This window comes from Oncorhynchus keta, chromosome 24 (genome assembly GCF_023373465.1).
Source record: "Oncorhynchus keta strain PuntledgeMale-10-30-2019 chromosome 24, Oket_V2, whole genome shotgun sequence".
Classification (NCBI taxonomy): Eukaryota; Metazoa; Chordata; class Actinopteri; order Salmoniformes; family Salmonidae; genus Oncorhynchus; species Oncorhynchus keta.
The window spans coordinates 41,002,985-41,020,605 of NC_068444.1; the positions used below are offsets into that span (position 1 = coordinate 41,002,985).

At 44.7% G+C, this 17,621-nt stretch overlaps 1 protein-coding gene across 5 annotated transcripts in view; it reads right to left on the bottom strand.

Moving 5' to 3' along the window:
* The window catches only part of LOC118357759 (formin-like protein 1), a 64,928-nt gene that overhangs the window by 32,072 nt on the left and 15,235 nt on the right, over positions 1-17,621 (bottom strand). For all 5 annotated transcript variants that reach the window (XM_052478341.1, XM_052478338.1, XM_052478337.1 and 2 more), the window contains exons 2-5: positions 8,847-8,930; positions 7,734-7,817; positions 7,440-7,513; positions 124-207 (exon numbers count right to left, since the gene is read on the bottom strand). In XM_052478341.1, coding sequence (XP_052334301.1) covers positions 124-207; positions 7,440-7,513; positions 7,734-7,817; positions 8,847-8,930 — 326 coding nt within the window. The remainder of the gene's footprint in view (positions 1-123; positions 208-7,439; positions 7,514-7,733; positions 7,818-8,846; positions 8,931-17,621) is intronic.

The following is a 17,621-nucleotide window of genomic DNA, read 5'->3' on the forward strand; positions in this document are numbered from 1 at the left end:
GTGGAAAAAAAACAACGATTTTATCCATGTTGAATTCAGGCTGTAACACAACAAAATGTGGAACAAGTCAAGGGGAAGGAATACTTTCTGAAGGCGCTGTAGATGTGAAGGACTGGTACTTACGTGACGGCACATTGGGCGAAGGAAAGGTAGTCAACCAGGATGTCCAGACCTCTGTTCTCCTCACCGAGAAACTCCTGAGCCCAGCTGGAGAGGAGGGGAAACAGGATATTATAATAAGACACAACGGGCACACCCTACAAGAATCAGATTTTTCAACAGTCAGACGTAACTACAACCCCAATCAGACACACATTACAGACATCCAGACATAATAATACTCAGATTGGACCACAGCAACGACTAGACATTACAATAACTGCACATACGGTGACACTTTAAAGCAACATACCTTTACAACAATCAAACATAACAGTATTAATAATGTTACAACTGGATTGTTGGTCTAAGATTTTGTAACCGCAAGTAAAACAACAATCTTACTCAACCAAACGGTGAAAGAATCTCACAAGCACGACAACAACAAAAATACTTACATCTGACTGTAGCTACACAATAGCATCTAACCCTGATGCTAGACCCTGCAAGCCTAAATCCAGGTTGTCGCTAGATAACGCAGCCAAAATGTCATAATTATGGCTAAATCTCGTCTATTTCTACCATTTATTTGATTAAGATCTGATTTTAAACCTAACCCTAACCTTATTCCTAACTTAAATGTTTGTTTTTTCCTGAACTTCTAAGATATCGACAATTTTGACTATGTGGATGTGTTAACTAGTGGGAACCCTAAATCCAGCATTTTATGGTTTGCAAATTAATATCAATAATTGTACAGTATTTCAGTCCTCACCAAAGCTCTGTTAACTACCATAAAGGAACCCACTGTTGTTAGTGCCACCTATACTATTTATAGTTTCGTACCAAGCTATCGTTTGGCTACATGTGCTCATAAGCATATGGGTATTGTCAATAGTAATCTTGTGCACATTTACCTCATTCTACTAATGGCTCTACAACTTTGAGTCCAATCAGGAAGCCTATTGTGGCTAGCTAATCCAGTTCTATAGACTCTTTTGTCTCCATAGATACTCCTGCTGTTTTCAAATGTCACAGAGGGTTTGGACTTTCAGATGTAATAGACTAAAAAGGTTGGAGGGGTGACCATTTATGTAAAATCTTCTCTTGTGGCATCATGCTCTCTTAGCATCCCTGTCTCCAAAATATATGAGCTGTTGGTTATAAAAGTGTCCATAAACCAAAATATGTCTCTCCTAGGCAATCAGCAATTAGTAACCGAACCCATCCCCTCCTCCCTTCTCCAGGCCATCCCATTCCTCACTACCCTCATAAACTCATCCCTGACTATTGGCTGCATCCCCTCTGAATTCGAAACGACTCAAATCGCTCCCCTCCTCAAGGAACCAACACTCGACTCATCTGATGTCAAACTATAGACCTGTATCCCTTCTTTATGTCCTTTCCAAAACACTTGAGTGTGCTGTCTCTGATCAACTCTCTCGTTATCTCTCTCAGAACCATCTACTTGACCCTAACCATTCAGGCTTCAAAATGGTCACTCAGTCGAGACGGCTCTTTTCTGTGTCATGGAGGCTCTCCACACTGCCAAAGCTGACTCTCTCTCCTCTGTTCTCATCCTCCTAGATCTATCCCTTGCCTTCAACACCGTGAAACAGATCCTCCTCTCCCCCCTCTCAGTGCTGGGTGTCTCAGGCTCTGCACACTCTTGAATTGCATCGTACCCAGAAGGCCACTCCTACCAGGTGACATGGAGAGGATCTGTGTCTACACCACATACTCTCACTACTGGTGTTCCCCAGGGCTCGGTTATAGGCCCTCTCCTCTTCTCTATATACACCAAGTCACTCGGCTGCGTCATATCTTCACATAGTCTCCCCTATCATTGCTATGCGGATGGCACTTGACTACTTTTCTCCTTACCCCCTTCTGACACTGAGGTGGTGATACGGATGTCGGCCCACCACCTCAAGCTCAACAAGACGGAGCTGCTCTTCCTCCCAGGGAAGGCCTGACCGCTCAAAGAAATCTCCATCCCGGTTGACAACTCCAGAGTCACCCTCCCAGAGTGCAAGGAACATTGGAGTGACCCTGGACAACACCCTGTTGTTTTCTGCAAACATCAAAGTAGTGACTCACTCCGTAGAGTACAACATCCGTAGAGTACGACCCTACCTCACACAGGAAGAGGTGCAGGACCTAATCCAGGCACTTGTCATCTCCCGTCTGGACTACTGCAACTTTCTGTTGGCTGGGCTACCTGCTTGTGCCATCAAACCCCTGCAGCCCGCCTGGTTTTCAACCTTCCTAAGTTCTCCCATTTCACCCCGCACCTCCACACACTCCACTGGCTTCCAGTCGAAGCTTGCATCCATTACAAAAACCTGGTACTTGCCTACGGAGCAGCAAAAGTAACTGCCCCTCGCTACCTTCAGGCTATGCTCAAACCCTACACCACAACCTGAGCACTCCGTTATGCCACCTCTGGTATCTTGGCCATACCACCCATATGGAAGGGCAGCCCAGTCAAAGCTCATCTCTGTCCTAGCACCCCAATGGTGGAACCAGCATCTCACTGAAGCTAGGACATCAGAGTCCGTGTCCATCTTCCAAAAGCACCTGAAGCCCTACCTCTTCAAAGAGTATCTTAAATGCTTTCATGTACAGTCGTGGCCAAAAGTTTTGAGAATGACACAAATATTAATTTCCACAAAGTTTGCTGCTTCAGTGTCTTTAGATATTTTTGTCAGATGTTACTATGGAATACTGAAGTATAATTACAAGCATTGCATAAGTGTCAAGTGCATAAGTGTTTTTTGATGCAAAGAGTCAATATTTTCAGTGGTGACCCTTCTTTTTCAAGACCTCTGCAATCCGCCCTGGCATGCTGTCAATTAACTTTTGGGCCACATCCTGACTGATGGCAGCCCATTATTGCATAATCAATGCTTGGAGTTTGTCATATTTTCTGGGGTTTTGTTTGTTCACCCGCCTCTTGAGGATTGACCACAAGTTCTCAATGGGATTAAGGTCTGGGGAGTTTCCTGGCCATGGACCCAAAATATTGTTTTTTTTTTGTTCCCCGAGCCAATGAGTTATCACTTTTTACTTATGACAAGGTGCTCCATCATGTTGGAAAAGGCATTGTTCATCACCAAACTGTTCCTGGATGGTTGGGAGATGTTGGTACCATTATTTATTCATGGCTGTGTTCTTAGACAAAATTGTGAGTGAGCCCACTCCCTTGGCTGAGAAGCAACCCCACATATAAATGGTCACAGGATGCTTTACTGTTGGCGTGACACAGGACTGATGGTAGCGCTCACCTTGTCTTCTCCAGACAAGGTTTTTCCGGATGCCCCAAACAATCGGAAAGGGGATTCATCAGAGAAAATGACTTTACCCCAGTCCTCAGCAGACCAATCCCTGTACCCTTTGCAGAATATCAGTCTGTCCCTGTTGTTTTTCCTGGAGAGAAATGGCTTCTTTGCAGCCCTTCTTGACACCAGGCCATCCTCCAAAAGTCTTCACCTCACTATGCATGCAGATGCACTCACACCTGCCTGCTGCCATTCCTGAGCAAGCTCTGTACTGGTGGTTCCCTGATCCTGCAGCTGAATCAACTTTAGGAGACGGTCCTGGCGCTTGCTGGACTTTCTTGGGCGCCCTGAAGCCTTCTTCACAACAACTGAACCGCTCACCTTGAAGTTCTTGATGATCCGATAAATGGTTGATTTAGGCGCAATCTTACCCCTCCTGTCTCAGCCTCCAGTATTTATGCTGCAGTAGTTTATGTGTCGTGGGGCTAGGGTCCGTTTGTTATATCTGGAGTACTTCTCCTGTCCTATCCGGTGTCCTGTGTGAATTTTAAGTATGCTCTCTCTAATTCTCTCTTTCTTTCTTTCTTTCTCTCTCTCGGAGGACCTGAGCCCAAGGACCATGCCTCAGGACTACCGGACATGATGACTCCTTGCTGTCCCCAGTCCACCTGGCCGTGCTGCTGCTCCAGTTTCAACTGTTCTGCCTGTGATTATTATTATTTGACCATGCTGGTAATTTATGAACATTTGAACACCTTGGCCATGTTCTGTTATAATCTCCACCCGGCACAGCCAGAAGAGGACTGGCTACCCCACATAGCCTGGTTCATCTCTAGGTTTCTTCCTATGTTTTGGCCTTTCTAGGGAGTTTTTCCTAGCCACCGTGCTTCTACACCTGCATTGCTTGCTGTTTGGGGTTTTAGAATGGTTTTCTGTACAGCACTTTGAGATATCAGCTGATGTACGAAGGGCTATATAAATACATTTGATTTGAGTTGATTACTGACAGCAATATCCTTGCCTGTGAAGCCCTTTTTGGGCAAAGCAATGACGTGTTTCCTTGCAGGTAACCATGGTTGACAGAGGAAGAACAATGATTCCAAGCACCACCTTCCTTTTGAATCTTCCGGTCTGTTATTCGAACTCAATCAGCATGACAGAGTGATCTCCAGCCTTGTCCTCGTCAACACTCACACCTGTGTTAACGAGAGAATCACTGACATGATGTCAGCTGGTCCTTTTTCCTTTTGTGGCAGGGCTGAAATGCAGTGGAAAAGTTTTTGAGGGATTCAGTTCATGTGCATGGCAAATAGGGACTTTGCAATTAATTGTAATTCATCTGATCACTCTTCATAACATTCTGGAGTATATGCAAATTGCCATCATACATTCTGAGGCAGCAGACTTTGAAAATTAACATTTGTGTCATTCTCAAAACTTTTGGCCACGACTATACTCTCAATCCTCCTCTTGATATGAAATGGCTAGACACACTGGCTTGTTAGCTGATTAGCAGTTATTTAGGGAATTAAGAAATGGGTGCACTGCCTCCGATAAACAGGCCACATCAAACTACTTCCTTTAGCGATATGACAGACTCTGTTAGCGATCCCTCTAAATTCTGGAAAAACAATAATTCGCTGAAGCGGGGCAATTCCCTTTCCTCTACTTCCCTGCCTAAGCAAGCAGTTGTAGACTGCTGCATCATTACTGAAAAGGTTCAGAGATTTTATCTCAGCTTGGTGGTCATACTGGTCCTGGCCTGTCAGTTGATTGTTCTTTCCACATACAGCCTGATTTTCAAGCGTTGCAGAGGTCACTGTTGGATCTAAAGGTAGTGCTAAATGCAATCAAAACAAAAGGCATGGTTTTTTCTAGGTCCCATAACCTAGATTTGCATGAATTTGTAATGACTAGTTTGAACGGTACAGAAATTGCGTGAGTTCCTTCCTACAAATATGTTGGTATCTGTCTTGATGACAAAGTGTTATTTAAAAAACATGTCACTGAGCTGGTGAAGAAGTTCATGTTCAAAGTTGGTTTATTTTACAGAAAAGCATGTCTGACTTTTGTTAATAGGAAGGAAATTGTCCAGGCCACTTATGTCGATTTTTGATTATGGGGATATTATCTATGTGCAGCAGAATCTACAATGAAACACCTCGATGCTGTTTTCCATTGTTCACTTAGGTTTATTACTGGTGATGGTTATAGAACTTATCATTGTGTTTTGTATCAGAAAGTGGGTTGGGTGAAGCTGATTTGATCTTTTTTGAGCCCTTCATGTGGAACAACTCACCGAGATCTCTGAAATGAGATGTTCTGGTCCCCCTATGTCAGTTCAGTGAAATGATCAGAGACCAATATGTTGATAAATGTGTCTGTTTTTCTTAATATGTTTTGTAATGTCGTATGTTGTATATACACTGAACAAAAATATAAAAGCAACGTGTAAAGTGTTGGTCCCATGTTTCATGAGATGAGATGAGATTTTCACTTTTTGTTTTAGCTCAAATGTTATGCACAACTTTGTTTACGTCCCTTTTAGTGAGCATTTCCTCTTTGCCAAAATAATCTATCTACCTGACAGGTGTGGCATATCAAGAAGCTGATGAAACAACATGATCATTACATGGGTGCACCTTGTACTGGGGACAATAAAAGGCCACTCTAAAATGTGCAGTTTTGTCATAGATGGCTCAAGTTTGGAGGGAGCGTGCAATTGGCATGGTGAATGCAGGAATGTCCACCAGAGCTGTTGCCAGAGAATTGAATGTTAATTTCTCTACCATAAGCCATCTCCAACGTCGTTTTAGAGAATTTGTCAGTACATCCAACTGGCCTCACAACCGCAGACCATGTGTATGGCGTCGTGTGAGCAAGCGGTTTGATGATGTCAACGTTGTGAACAGAGAGCCCCATGGTGATGGAGGGGTTATGGTATGGGGAGGCATAAGCTACGGACAATGACCACAATTGCATTATGCACAGAGATACCGTGACGAGATCCTGAGGCCCATTGTCGTGACATTCATCATTGTGAATCAAAAAGTGGGTTGGGCCTCTTTGTATGTAAAGAGAGAGCAGCATTTTCTTGTGTTTATCTACAAAGCACTCATGCAAGCTTCCTATCATCATAGGAAGACTAAATTCAATGTAGTCTTACAAATGACCAAACCCAGTCTTAGGCTTGGATATCACTGGAGGAACCCTACGGTCTCCACAGAGTTGGGGAAAGATGTTTTTTGGTTATTTTTTGCACCCTGTATGTGGAACAACTTTCGGAGCTTTCTGAAAATATATGTTCTGGTCCCCCTATGTCAGTTCAGTGTAATGATCAGAGACCTCTAGGATGATTAAAGTCATTTTTTATTTAATGTTTAGTAATTCTGTATAGTGTTTGATTGGATTTATCTGTAAAAGAGACCCTGTCAAAATAAATGTTAAATATATATATATATTTTTATTTTTTTAAAGCCATTTTACAGTATTAGTATTTTGTTGGTCGAGTTCATAGCTGTTTTATCATCATCAGTTATTTATGCTGTCTATTACTGAATGCTTTACTGACGGTTTTACTGCCTGTGTATTGTTTGTGTGTTATACTTGCTGCACCCTGACAGGTCATTGTAAATAAGAATTTGTTCTTAAAGGGCAATTCCATCCCTTTTCAACCTCATTTTCATTATCTACAGCACAATACCAATGTGAAAACTGTGCATTTCTATGTTTTGTAGAAGAACAAAAAATTATGTTAAAAAGTTCTAAATATCCTCCCTTTGGCTAGAAACTCGTTGCAGGTTTTGAAAAAAAAAAATCTTGCTTTTAATCCTAATGATGCATTTTTTTAGGACCTTTGGTCTTATCTTTTCAAACACAGATCATAGAATGTAGAAACTGGTATGGTGCTAGCGGTAATGAATATGAGCTTGAAAAGTAGCGGAAGTGCCATTTAATTGACCTACCTGTATAAATAAATCAATTAAATGTAGCTTGTGTAAGGATCAATAGATGGAGTGCTGATGAAAGCAGAAAAGTTGGGTAAGGGGCGAGTCTCACCCGATATGATTGGTCCTCAGGGAAATCTCCAGCTCTCTTAAGACCTGTGTGGACTCTTGGACCCGCCTCTTGAACTGTCATAACACGCATAACAAGGTCATTATCGTTGTGGAGAAATGTTTGATGGTGTATAGTAAACAAAACAAGTGGTAACTTAGCTATGGATGAAACCAGTGTTTTTTTAAACATAGCTTTTGCAAAAAGTGAATACTTCAATAAATTATGTTTTTGAAAGTATCTGAGCAGGGCCAGAGCCCAGACTGGACCTCTTACAGGACTGTACTGGTACAGTACCTTGCGACTGACCCCTCCCTGGTCAAGATAACTTTTGAGCTTCAGCAAGTAAGCAGAGGGAGGATTCTTCACTTGGAATCGTTCCTGTAGGAAGGAGAACAGACAGACAGACAGGCAGGCAGGCAGGCACAGACACAGACAGACAGACAGACAGACAGACAGACAGACAGACAGACAGACAGACAGACAGACAGACAGAGAGAGAGAGAGATGTTAGAGCGTATCTAATTATGTTGATTACATGGGTGCACTGTGGGAGAAGGGGACCAGAGGGCAGAACACAGCAGGGACTTCACGGCCTTGATGATTTTTATTTTAACCCTTATTTTACCAGGTAAGTTGACTGAGAACACATTCTCATTTACAGCAACGATAGCTACAGGGGAGAGGAGATACAGGGGAGAGGGGGGGGGGGTGAACGAGTCAATTGGGGTGATTACGCTGCTTATTTATACAAGTATAACCAATGATATATTTGTTGGTGAGGCAGAGCTTTGCATGTCAGAATATCAATCTATCATTCAATGCCAGGTCAGAGTAGAGATAGACAGCCTTTGTTAACAATGGCTTTAGCTGTGCTAGATAATGGAAGGGACAACATTGAACCACTGCAGGTCTGTGCGACAGTGACAGTGACAGGTGTCCTGTGTGTCACTCCCCCCTGAGCCACAGGAAGTTATCTGCCTCGTCAATGTTGCCACAGCAACGTACAATTTTGACGAGGTTCCCAGCAGGATGCAAAGTGTGTGCACATGTGCGGTGGCGGGTGGTTGTTTCTTGCGTGCGCAAGTGTGTGTATGAACAACCACTCTCACTGCAATGGTGTGTCAATGGGGTGCTTTCCTAGGAACCAGGACACCACAACAACAACAAAATTGACACCTCAACGCCTCTATACGAAGTTCTGCCAAGCTTAAAGGATGCAGTGCATATCATCAGGGCTTGATTGATCACAACGTAGAATTCTCTAAAGAAGTTTCACATGGTTATCATGTTACCCGAAGTTCCCCTAAGAACTATGATTACATCCCGTTACCGTAACGTTATCCACTAGGTGTTATTGAAACGGTAACGGTACAGTAGACTGTTGTCTTGTGCAGTGGAGTTGATCACCTGATCACAGACCAGTTCCCACTTCTTCTCGTTGTCGTACTGACACAGGATCTTCACCTTGTCTGGAGGCAGATTCATGGAGTTCTAAACACAGAGAGAGAGAGAGAGAGATGGAAGAGGTACAAATAGAGAAACATTATCAATATGTCTGAAAACAGTTCGATTCCATGTGGTGCTGATGAGAACATTAGGCCGTCATGATTTTGACTGGAGTTTGATAAGCAATGTTGGCAAATTATGTTATGTTACAACAGGTTCCATTGGAGCAATTTTAATGAGTTGACTTGATGTGCAAACTTTAGATCCACTTCAAAACATAATGTATGAGTTTATCTTAAAACCTTTTCTTTCTGCAACTGAAAACTATAAACACAAATTGCTGGGTGACATTTAGCCTGCAGATATACTGTACACTGTGTGTACAAAACATTACCTTCCTAATATTGAGTTGCACCCCCTTTTGCCCTCAGAACAGCCTCAATTTGACTCTATAAGGTGTGGAAAGCATTCCACAAGCATGCTGGCCCATGTTGACTCCAATGCTTCCCACAGTTTTGCCAAGTTTGCTGGATGTCCTTTGGGTAGTGGACCATTCTTGCTACACAAGGTAAACTGTTGAGTGTGGAAAAACCTAGCAGCGTTGCAGTTCTTGACACACTCAAACCGCTGCACCTGGCACCTACTACCATAGCCGGTTCAAAGGCACTTAAATCTTTGGTCACCTTTTGAATCGCACACACACACACACACATTCCGTGTCTCAATTGTCTCAATACTTAAAAATCCTTCTTTAACCTGTCTCCTCCCCTTCCTCTACACTGATTGAAGTGGATTTAACATCAACAAGGGATCAGAGCTTTCACTGGGATTCACCTGGTCAGTCTATGTCATGAAAAGAGCAGGTGTTCCTAATGTTTTGTACACTCAGTGAAGCTCCTAACTAAATGAATAGGCCACGTGAATAGACCACGTGAACAGACAGGCACACAATGTCCCTTGAATGCACAGTGCAGCCAGTTGCTATGACAAACTCGTCAATAATGCATCAGTACCTCAATGATTTCATTAAGCGTCACTCAGCGACAGCAATCCTGTCCCTATACAGTCGTCTTCTTCATGGCCCCCATGACTCAGAGGTCAATTTCACTACCGACAGGCTGACAGACAGTATTCCTGTAACAGCTGGGCGCCTTGGGCTGTTGCCACAACACCAGAGAGTGCATTGCTAAAGAGACGTTGTTATTGGTCTGACTGCATGTTTCAAGAGGAAGGTATGGAGAGACAGGGGAAGGGGAAAGAAAGAGGGAACATGAAGAGAGAGACAGAGTATAGTGTAACGTAGGGGGACTAATCTGAAATACTCTGGTTCTTTGCATCAAGGAGTGGATCAAAGGAATGATCGGGCCAGAAATGATGTGATTTGTTTTGGTATTTACTCAGCAACTCGTCCTTGGACACGTCTTTGATTCAGCAACATCAAGCGCTCTCAGAAAAATATGGTTATTTCAATACAGATTTAAAGCGTTCATCTTCATGTAATATTCCACTCCTAATCCCCACCTACATGTACATATCTACCTCAAATACTCCAGTATCCCTGCACATTGTACGTTTGCTATTGGCACTGAGTAAGAGGATCCCCTAAATGAATGAAAAGGAAATACATTGTGCCACGCCCTTAATTACAATAAGGCACACCCGGGAACTAACAGGTGCGTTCGAGACAGTTCCACAGTTTTACCCTGATACAATAGTTTACATCATTCTGATTTTGAATGTCCCTTTTGTCCAGGTGGGAAAGGGCAGTGTGGAGTGCAATAGAGGTTTTCTGTGGATCATTTGCAGTATGCAAACACTCTCCAGGGTTTCTGGGATAATGGTGTTGATGTGAAAAGCCTTTCAAAGCATTTCTGCTACAGAAAGATTGTAGTCATTTAGCAGGTTACTTTAGTGTTCTTGGGCACAGGGACTATGGTGGTCTCTTGAAAATGTTGGTATGACAGACTCAGACAGGGAGAAATTGAAAATTATATTTGTCAGCGCATGTGCCTGGTAATGAACTGAAAAGGTCTTACTCACATCGGCTGTGGAGAGTGTGATCACACAGTCATCCAGAACAGTTGGTGCTCTCATGCATGTTTCAGTGTTACTTGCCTTGAAGCGAGCATAGAAGTTATTTAGGTCGTCTGGTAGGCTCGTGTCACTCTGGGCAGCTCTCGGCTGTGCTTCCCTTTGTAGTCTGTAATAGTTTGCAAGCCCTGCCACATCTGACGAGCGTCGGAGCCGGTGTAGTATGATTCAATCTTAGTCCTGTATTGAAGCTTTGCCTGTTTGATGGTTCGTCGGAGGGCATAGCGGGATTTCTTAAAAGCTTCCGGGTTAGAGTCCCGCTCCTTGAAAGCGGAAGCTCTACCCTTTAGCTCAGTGTGAATGTTGCCTGTAATCCGTGGCTTCTGGTTGGGGTATGTATCTACAGTCACTGTGGTGACGATGTCCTCGATGCAGTTATTGAGAAAGCCAATGACTGATGTGATGTACTCTTCAATGCCATCGGAAGAATCGTGGAACATATTCCAGTCTGTGCTAACAAAACAGTCCTGTAGTTTAGCATCTGCTTCATCTGACCACTTTTTTATAGACCGAGTCACTGGTGCTTCCTGCTTTAGTTTTTGCTTGTAAGCAGGAATCAGGTTATGGTCAGATTTACCAAATGGAGGGTGAGGGAGAGCTTTGTACGTGTCTCTGTGTGTGGAGTAAAGGTGGTCTTGAGTTTCTTTTCCCTCTGGTTGCACATTTAACATGTTGATAGAAATTTGGTGCAGGACATCCTTCTGTACTAATTATAGCCCAACACAGCCCTGCCACCTGGTGAAACTGGGCTAGACAACAGGAGACTCACACTCAAGGACAAAACATATTTATCTTTTTACCTCGCCAACCCACTCCTCCTCCGTCCCCTCCTCCTCCTTCCTCTCTTCTTCCTCCCCCACTCCTCATCCTTCCCCTCCTCTTCCTCCACCACTCCTCCTCCTTCCCCTCCTCTTCCTCCCCCACTCCTCCTCCTCCCCCTCTTCTCCTCATCCTGTTGTCTCTGTACGTTTCTGTAACTCTGTACAAACATTGGCCCACCAGTAGAGAGGTATTGTTCTTCACAAGGTCACTCACAGTTAACTTTTTTGGTAAGCCTCCAAAGCAACACATTTTTCTCTCTCAGAATTGCTACTTGTTTTGTTTAGATACAGCGAATTGCTAGATACGCCCAGACAAGGGCTTCTCAGGAAAGTCTATGGTCTGTGGATACTTTTCAAATGCAATCTTAGTGGAACAACTCACATGACCAGTCAGACATAAGTTAATACTGAAGGAGGCTAATGGCCTTTTGGATTTGATGCATCCCAACAAATATTTTTTGTAACCACGTCAGGTCGGTCAGTTAAAAGTTACTTGTGTCACGCACAGGGGTGTGAAAACTGATGCACAACTAATAGCGTACAGCATCCTAAATCAATGGTACAGCCAGTGCTCTGATAAATCAGACTTGATAAATGATGTTTGATCAATAAACTGGGATTAGAGTTGGCTGGTGGCTAGTCCTGTACAGGGACACCCAGATGAGAAACCTTCTGGAGTTTAATGGTAGTGTACATGCACAGAGGAGAAACTTATTGGAGTTTGATGGTAGTGTACATGCACAGAGGAGAAACCTACTAAAGTTGAATGGTAGTGTACATGCACAGAGGAGAAACCTGCTGGAGTTTAATGGTAGTGTATATGCACAGAGGAGAAACCTACTGGAGTTTAATGGTAGTGTACATGCACAGAGGAGAAACCTATTGGAGTTTAATGGTAGTGTACATGCACAGAGGAGAAATCTATTGGAGTTTAATGGTAGTGTACATGCACAGAGGAGAAATCTACTGGAGTTTAATGGTAGTGTACATGCACAGAGGAGAAATCTATTGGAGTTTAATGCTAGTGTACATGCACAGAGGAGAAATCTACTGTAGTTTAATGGTAGTGTACATGCACAGAGGAGAAATCTATTGGAGTTTAATGCTAGTGTACATGCACAGAGGAGAAATCTACTGGAGTTTAATGGTAGTGTACATGCACAGAGGGAGAAATCTATTGGAGTTTAATGCTAGTGTACATGCACAGAGGAGAAATCTATTGGAGTTTAATAGTAGTGTACATGCACAGAGGAGAAACCTACTGGAGTTTTACAAGAGTGTACATGCACAGAGGAGAAACCTACTGGAGTTGTACGGTCATGTATTCGCACAGTAGGGGCAATATGGCATCAAAGTCACATGTTTTCTTCTCATTGATATCATGAAGCTAGAGTTACATATGAGATATGTGCATTTCAAAATCTGGAAAATACCCTGTTAATTCTCTGTAAAAAAAATACAATGTTTTAAATGGTGCATACTGGTGCTTAATACTGTAGGTCCATTTGTTACCGTTAAATTGGGCCACCTGTCTCTTTAGGAGCTCTATCTTCAAAGACAGTGGCGACGACACAAATTGCACATCCCATTTCAAATGAGCTCTCCCCCTTGAGGTCTATTGATTAGACCTCCCCTTTGCTCTCTTCCCTCACATATACAGGACACATACTCCTACACAAGGATACACAGAAACATACACAGCCATGCCTCATAAGGTACCACCGCCAGTGACACACCCTCTTTGCTGTGTGATAAAGCAGATTGAATGTTACAGGGGAACAAGCGCAGCGTGCATTCATGCAGACTTGTGGGACAGCATACGGCATAGTATCCAACTGCTCTCATTGTCATAACAAAGTAAATGTGGCACTCAGACATTAGGCTTCACTTCCAATACCGTCATTCACTTTAAAAAGGCTTCTCAGCTCTAGATCCGTAACTCTCCAGGGACACTGTCTGTCTCGGCTATCAGGAGGCCTCAAGAAGTGTGGTTGAGGCTGCCATGTCAAGTAGTCTGGGAGCATGTCGCTTCCTTCTGTTTTAATTAAGCTGCCATGTTTAACAGAGGCCCACTCAGGAGGTAGGGCAGTTAGCTCCTATCCGTCCCTGATTAACTTTGTGAGTTGGGGAAATTAATTTTGTGAGTTGGGGAAAGGCTAACAGTCAGTATGTGAGAGGCTAAATTCCGCCAAATGGGTAAACAGTACCACAAAGAGGGTGGAAAAGGTGACAGTGAGAATACCTGCATTGCGTGCTATTTGCTAAATTAATAGAAAATGATTTTGACATACAGTATGTACAGTCTTTAGGGCATGGAAATTAATAAGCTGTCAAAATATTTCCGAGGGTGAATTCAGGTGGAGTTGAGACATTGTCATCATTACGGTCTCTACTCAGTCTTGTTGTGCTGTACCTGGCTACCAAACAACCTTTAGGGGCTTTCGTGACAAAGGTCCTTTGTATGAGGTTCTGTAATTGATACCTGGGTTGGCTCCCACCAATGTGGGGTCTGTGGAGCCACCTTGGCTCTCCGGCCTCAGTGGAGCAGAAAACAACATGGCCGACAGTTTCACAGAGGTACTCTTATCATTTCATGCAAAGCACGTGTACACAAACATGTTCAAAGTAAATTCACACCCTTTTGATCAAATCCAAACCCACATGTAAGCTGCATCCGAATGTTTTTATGCTCTCATACAAAGACTGGCATGCATTATACAGGAGCACACGTACACGCGCGCATCAACAGTACGCAAATCCCCAGATGCACATTTACACAGCCAACCGCATTGCACAGTGGGAAATATGCATAGTGGTATGCAAAGTACAGAGGAAAGACGCTCAATATAAATGTGAATAGGGAGAGGGAGGAGGGTTGAGCCAAGGCCTCCCTTTGAGCACCTTGTTATTATCACCACCTATATCATGCTGATGTCTGCTCCTTTCCCCCTTCTGATGACCAGGTGGCGAATCGCATCTCTGCATGTCTGGCAGACATATCAGTGTGGATGACGGATCACCACCTCAAGCTGAACCTCGGCAAGACGGAGCTGCTCTTCCTCCCGGGGAAGGACTGCCCGTTCCATGATCTCGCCATCACAGTTGACAACTCCATTATGTCCTCCTCCCAGAGCGCTAAGAACCTTGGCGTGATCCTGGACAACACCCTGTCGTTCTCAACTAACATCAAGGCGGTGGCCCGTTCCTGTAGGTTCATGCTCTACAACATCCGCAGAGTACGACCCTGCCTCACACAGGAAGCGGCGCAGGTCCTAATCCAGGCACTTGTCATCTCCCGTCTGGATTACTGCAACTCGCTGTTGGCTGGGCTCCCTGCCTGTGCCATTAAACCCTACAACTCATCCAGAACGCCGCAGCCCGTCTGGTGTTCAACCTTCCCAAGTTCTCTCACGTCACCCCGCTCCTCCGCTCTCTCCACTGGCTTCCATTGAAGCTCGCATCCGCTACAAGACCATGGTGCTTGCCTACGGAGCTGTGAGGGGGAACGGCACCTCAGTACCTCCAGGCTCTGATCAGGCCCTACACCCAGACAAGGGCACTGCGTTCATCCACCTCTGGCCTGCTCGCCTCCCTACCACTGAGGAAGTACAGTTCCCGCTCAGCCCAGTCAAAACTGTTCGCTGCTCTGGCCCCCAATGGTGGAACACACTCCCTCACGACGCCAGGACAGCGGAGTCAATCACCACCTTCCGGAGACACCTGAAACCCCACCTCTTTAAGGAATACCTAGGATAGGATAAAGTAATCCTTCTCACCCCCCTTCCCTTAAAAGATTTAGATGCACTATTGTAAAGTGGCTGTTCCACTGGATGTCATAAGGTGAATGCACCAATTTGTAAGTCGCTCTGGATAAGAGCGTCTGCTAAATGACTTAAATGTAATGTAAATGTCTGCGGTATAGATGCTAATCTGATTCAGCACTTAACACCATCAGCCCGTCATTATGTGACAAACGGATTGTTCATGGAATATGAACCCAGAGGGAGCATAGTGGGTCAGACACGGCGTGCACACACACACACACACACGCGCACACGCACACACACACACACACACACACACACACACACACACGCACGCACACACACACACACACACACACACACACACACACACACACCACACACACACATATCCACAGTGCCACCCTTGTGGGGGATTGACATCTGACACTCTGGTATAATTTAGTAGTCTGAGTCTCTAGTCTATTAACATTGGAACAGTCTGGCCCCTGGTGCAGGGTTTTTACAGCTGTACTTAAAGGGAAACTTCAGCGCTAGACACTTATTCGGGGTGTTTTTCCAGTCTCCCTCCGTACCCTTACAAAAAAAGATTTCAGTTTTAAAACTGCTGTAAAAGTGCAGTGACTACAGTGGACTGTGGTATTTTGGATGCAGTAATTGTAGAATAGCTGCAGCGTGGGCCTCCCGAGTGTCGCAGCAGTCTAAGGTACTGCATCGCAGTGCTAGATGCAATTCTACAGACCCTGGTTCGATCCCGGGCTGTGTCACAACTGGCAGTGATTGGGAGTCCCATAGGGCGGCGCACAATTGGCCCAACATCGTCCTGGTTAGGGGAGGGTTTGGCAGGGGGGGGGGCTTTACTTGGCTTATTGTGCTCTAGCGACTTCTTGTTGCAAGCTGGGCACCTGCAGGCTGACCTCGGTCATCAGTTGAACAGTGTTTCCTCTGACCCATTGGTGCGGCTGGCTTCCGGGTTAAGCGGGCAGGCAGGTGTTAAGAAGTGTGGTCTGGAGGGTCATGTTTCGGAGGACGCATGCCTAGAGGAAAATAATTGCGGGACCAGCAAGCTGTGGTGGCATCCTAGACCAGCAAGCTGTGGGGGCATCCTAGACCAGGAAGCTGTGGGGGCATCCTAGACCAGGAAGCTGTGGGGGCATCCTAGACCAGGAAGCTGTGGGGGCATCCTAGACCAGGAAGCTGTGGGGGCATCCTAGACCAGGAAGCTGTGGTGGCATCCTAGACCAGGAAGCTTTGGGGGCATCCTAGACCAGGAAGCTGTGGGGGCATCCTAGACCAGGAAGCTGTGGGGGCATCCTAGACCAGGAAGCTGTGGGGGCATCCTAGACCAGGAAGCTGTGGGGGCATCCTAGACCAGGAAGACCAGGACTCAGGAAGGCAAATGACAAAGGAGTAAAATAAGCTATCTTTTAACACAAAGCGGTGAATGTTCCAGGCAGGTTCCAGAATGCTCTTCAGCTGGTGCAACTCTTCTTGTGTTGGATAATGGCAGCTGGTTTTAGCAGGCTTTGGTGCTGTGGTGATGTTGGCAGAAATGTTAGGTTTAGGGCGCTGTGACTCTGGTTCCTTGTAGACAACCGCCTGGTCCTTTCTGCACGCCACAGCCAGGTGGACAAGCCTCTCCCTGAATGAAGAGGTGGGTTCTAGGCTTGTACACCTTCTTCACCACCCACTGTTTTGACCTCTTGCAGAAGATTTGTTTGTACTGCAAGTTTCCTGGAAAGACAAAGACGTTAAACAAAACAAAAAAGGTCCTGTGTACGTACTGGTATGTGTTTTGTTACACTCAGAGTCAATTTGGGTCATTGAGATGGACAGTTAACAAAGATGTGAAAAGTTCGAGAGGGCTTGACTTGTAGACTTCTAGTCGTGTATTGTTGTGTATGAGCACCTACAGTTATGCTGTTGAGTAGACAAGCACTGCCAACAATAGAGTGAATAGGCTAGAAAAGTTTACAAACAGCCCTTATTCCCCATGCCAAAGAACTGTCTGCAAGGATCACTTTACTTGTAGACAGTTTAGTGTGTTTGTGATTCTGTTT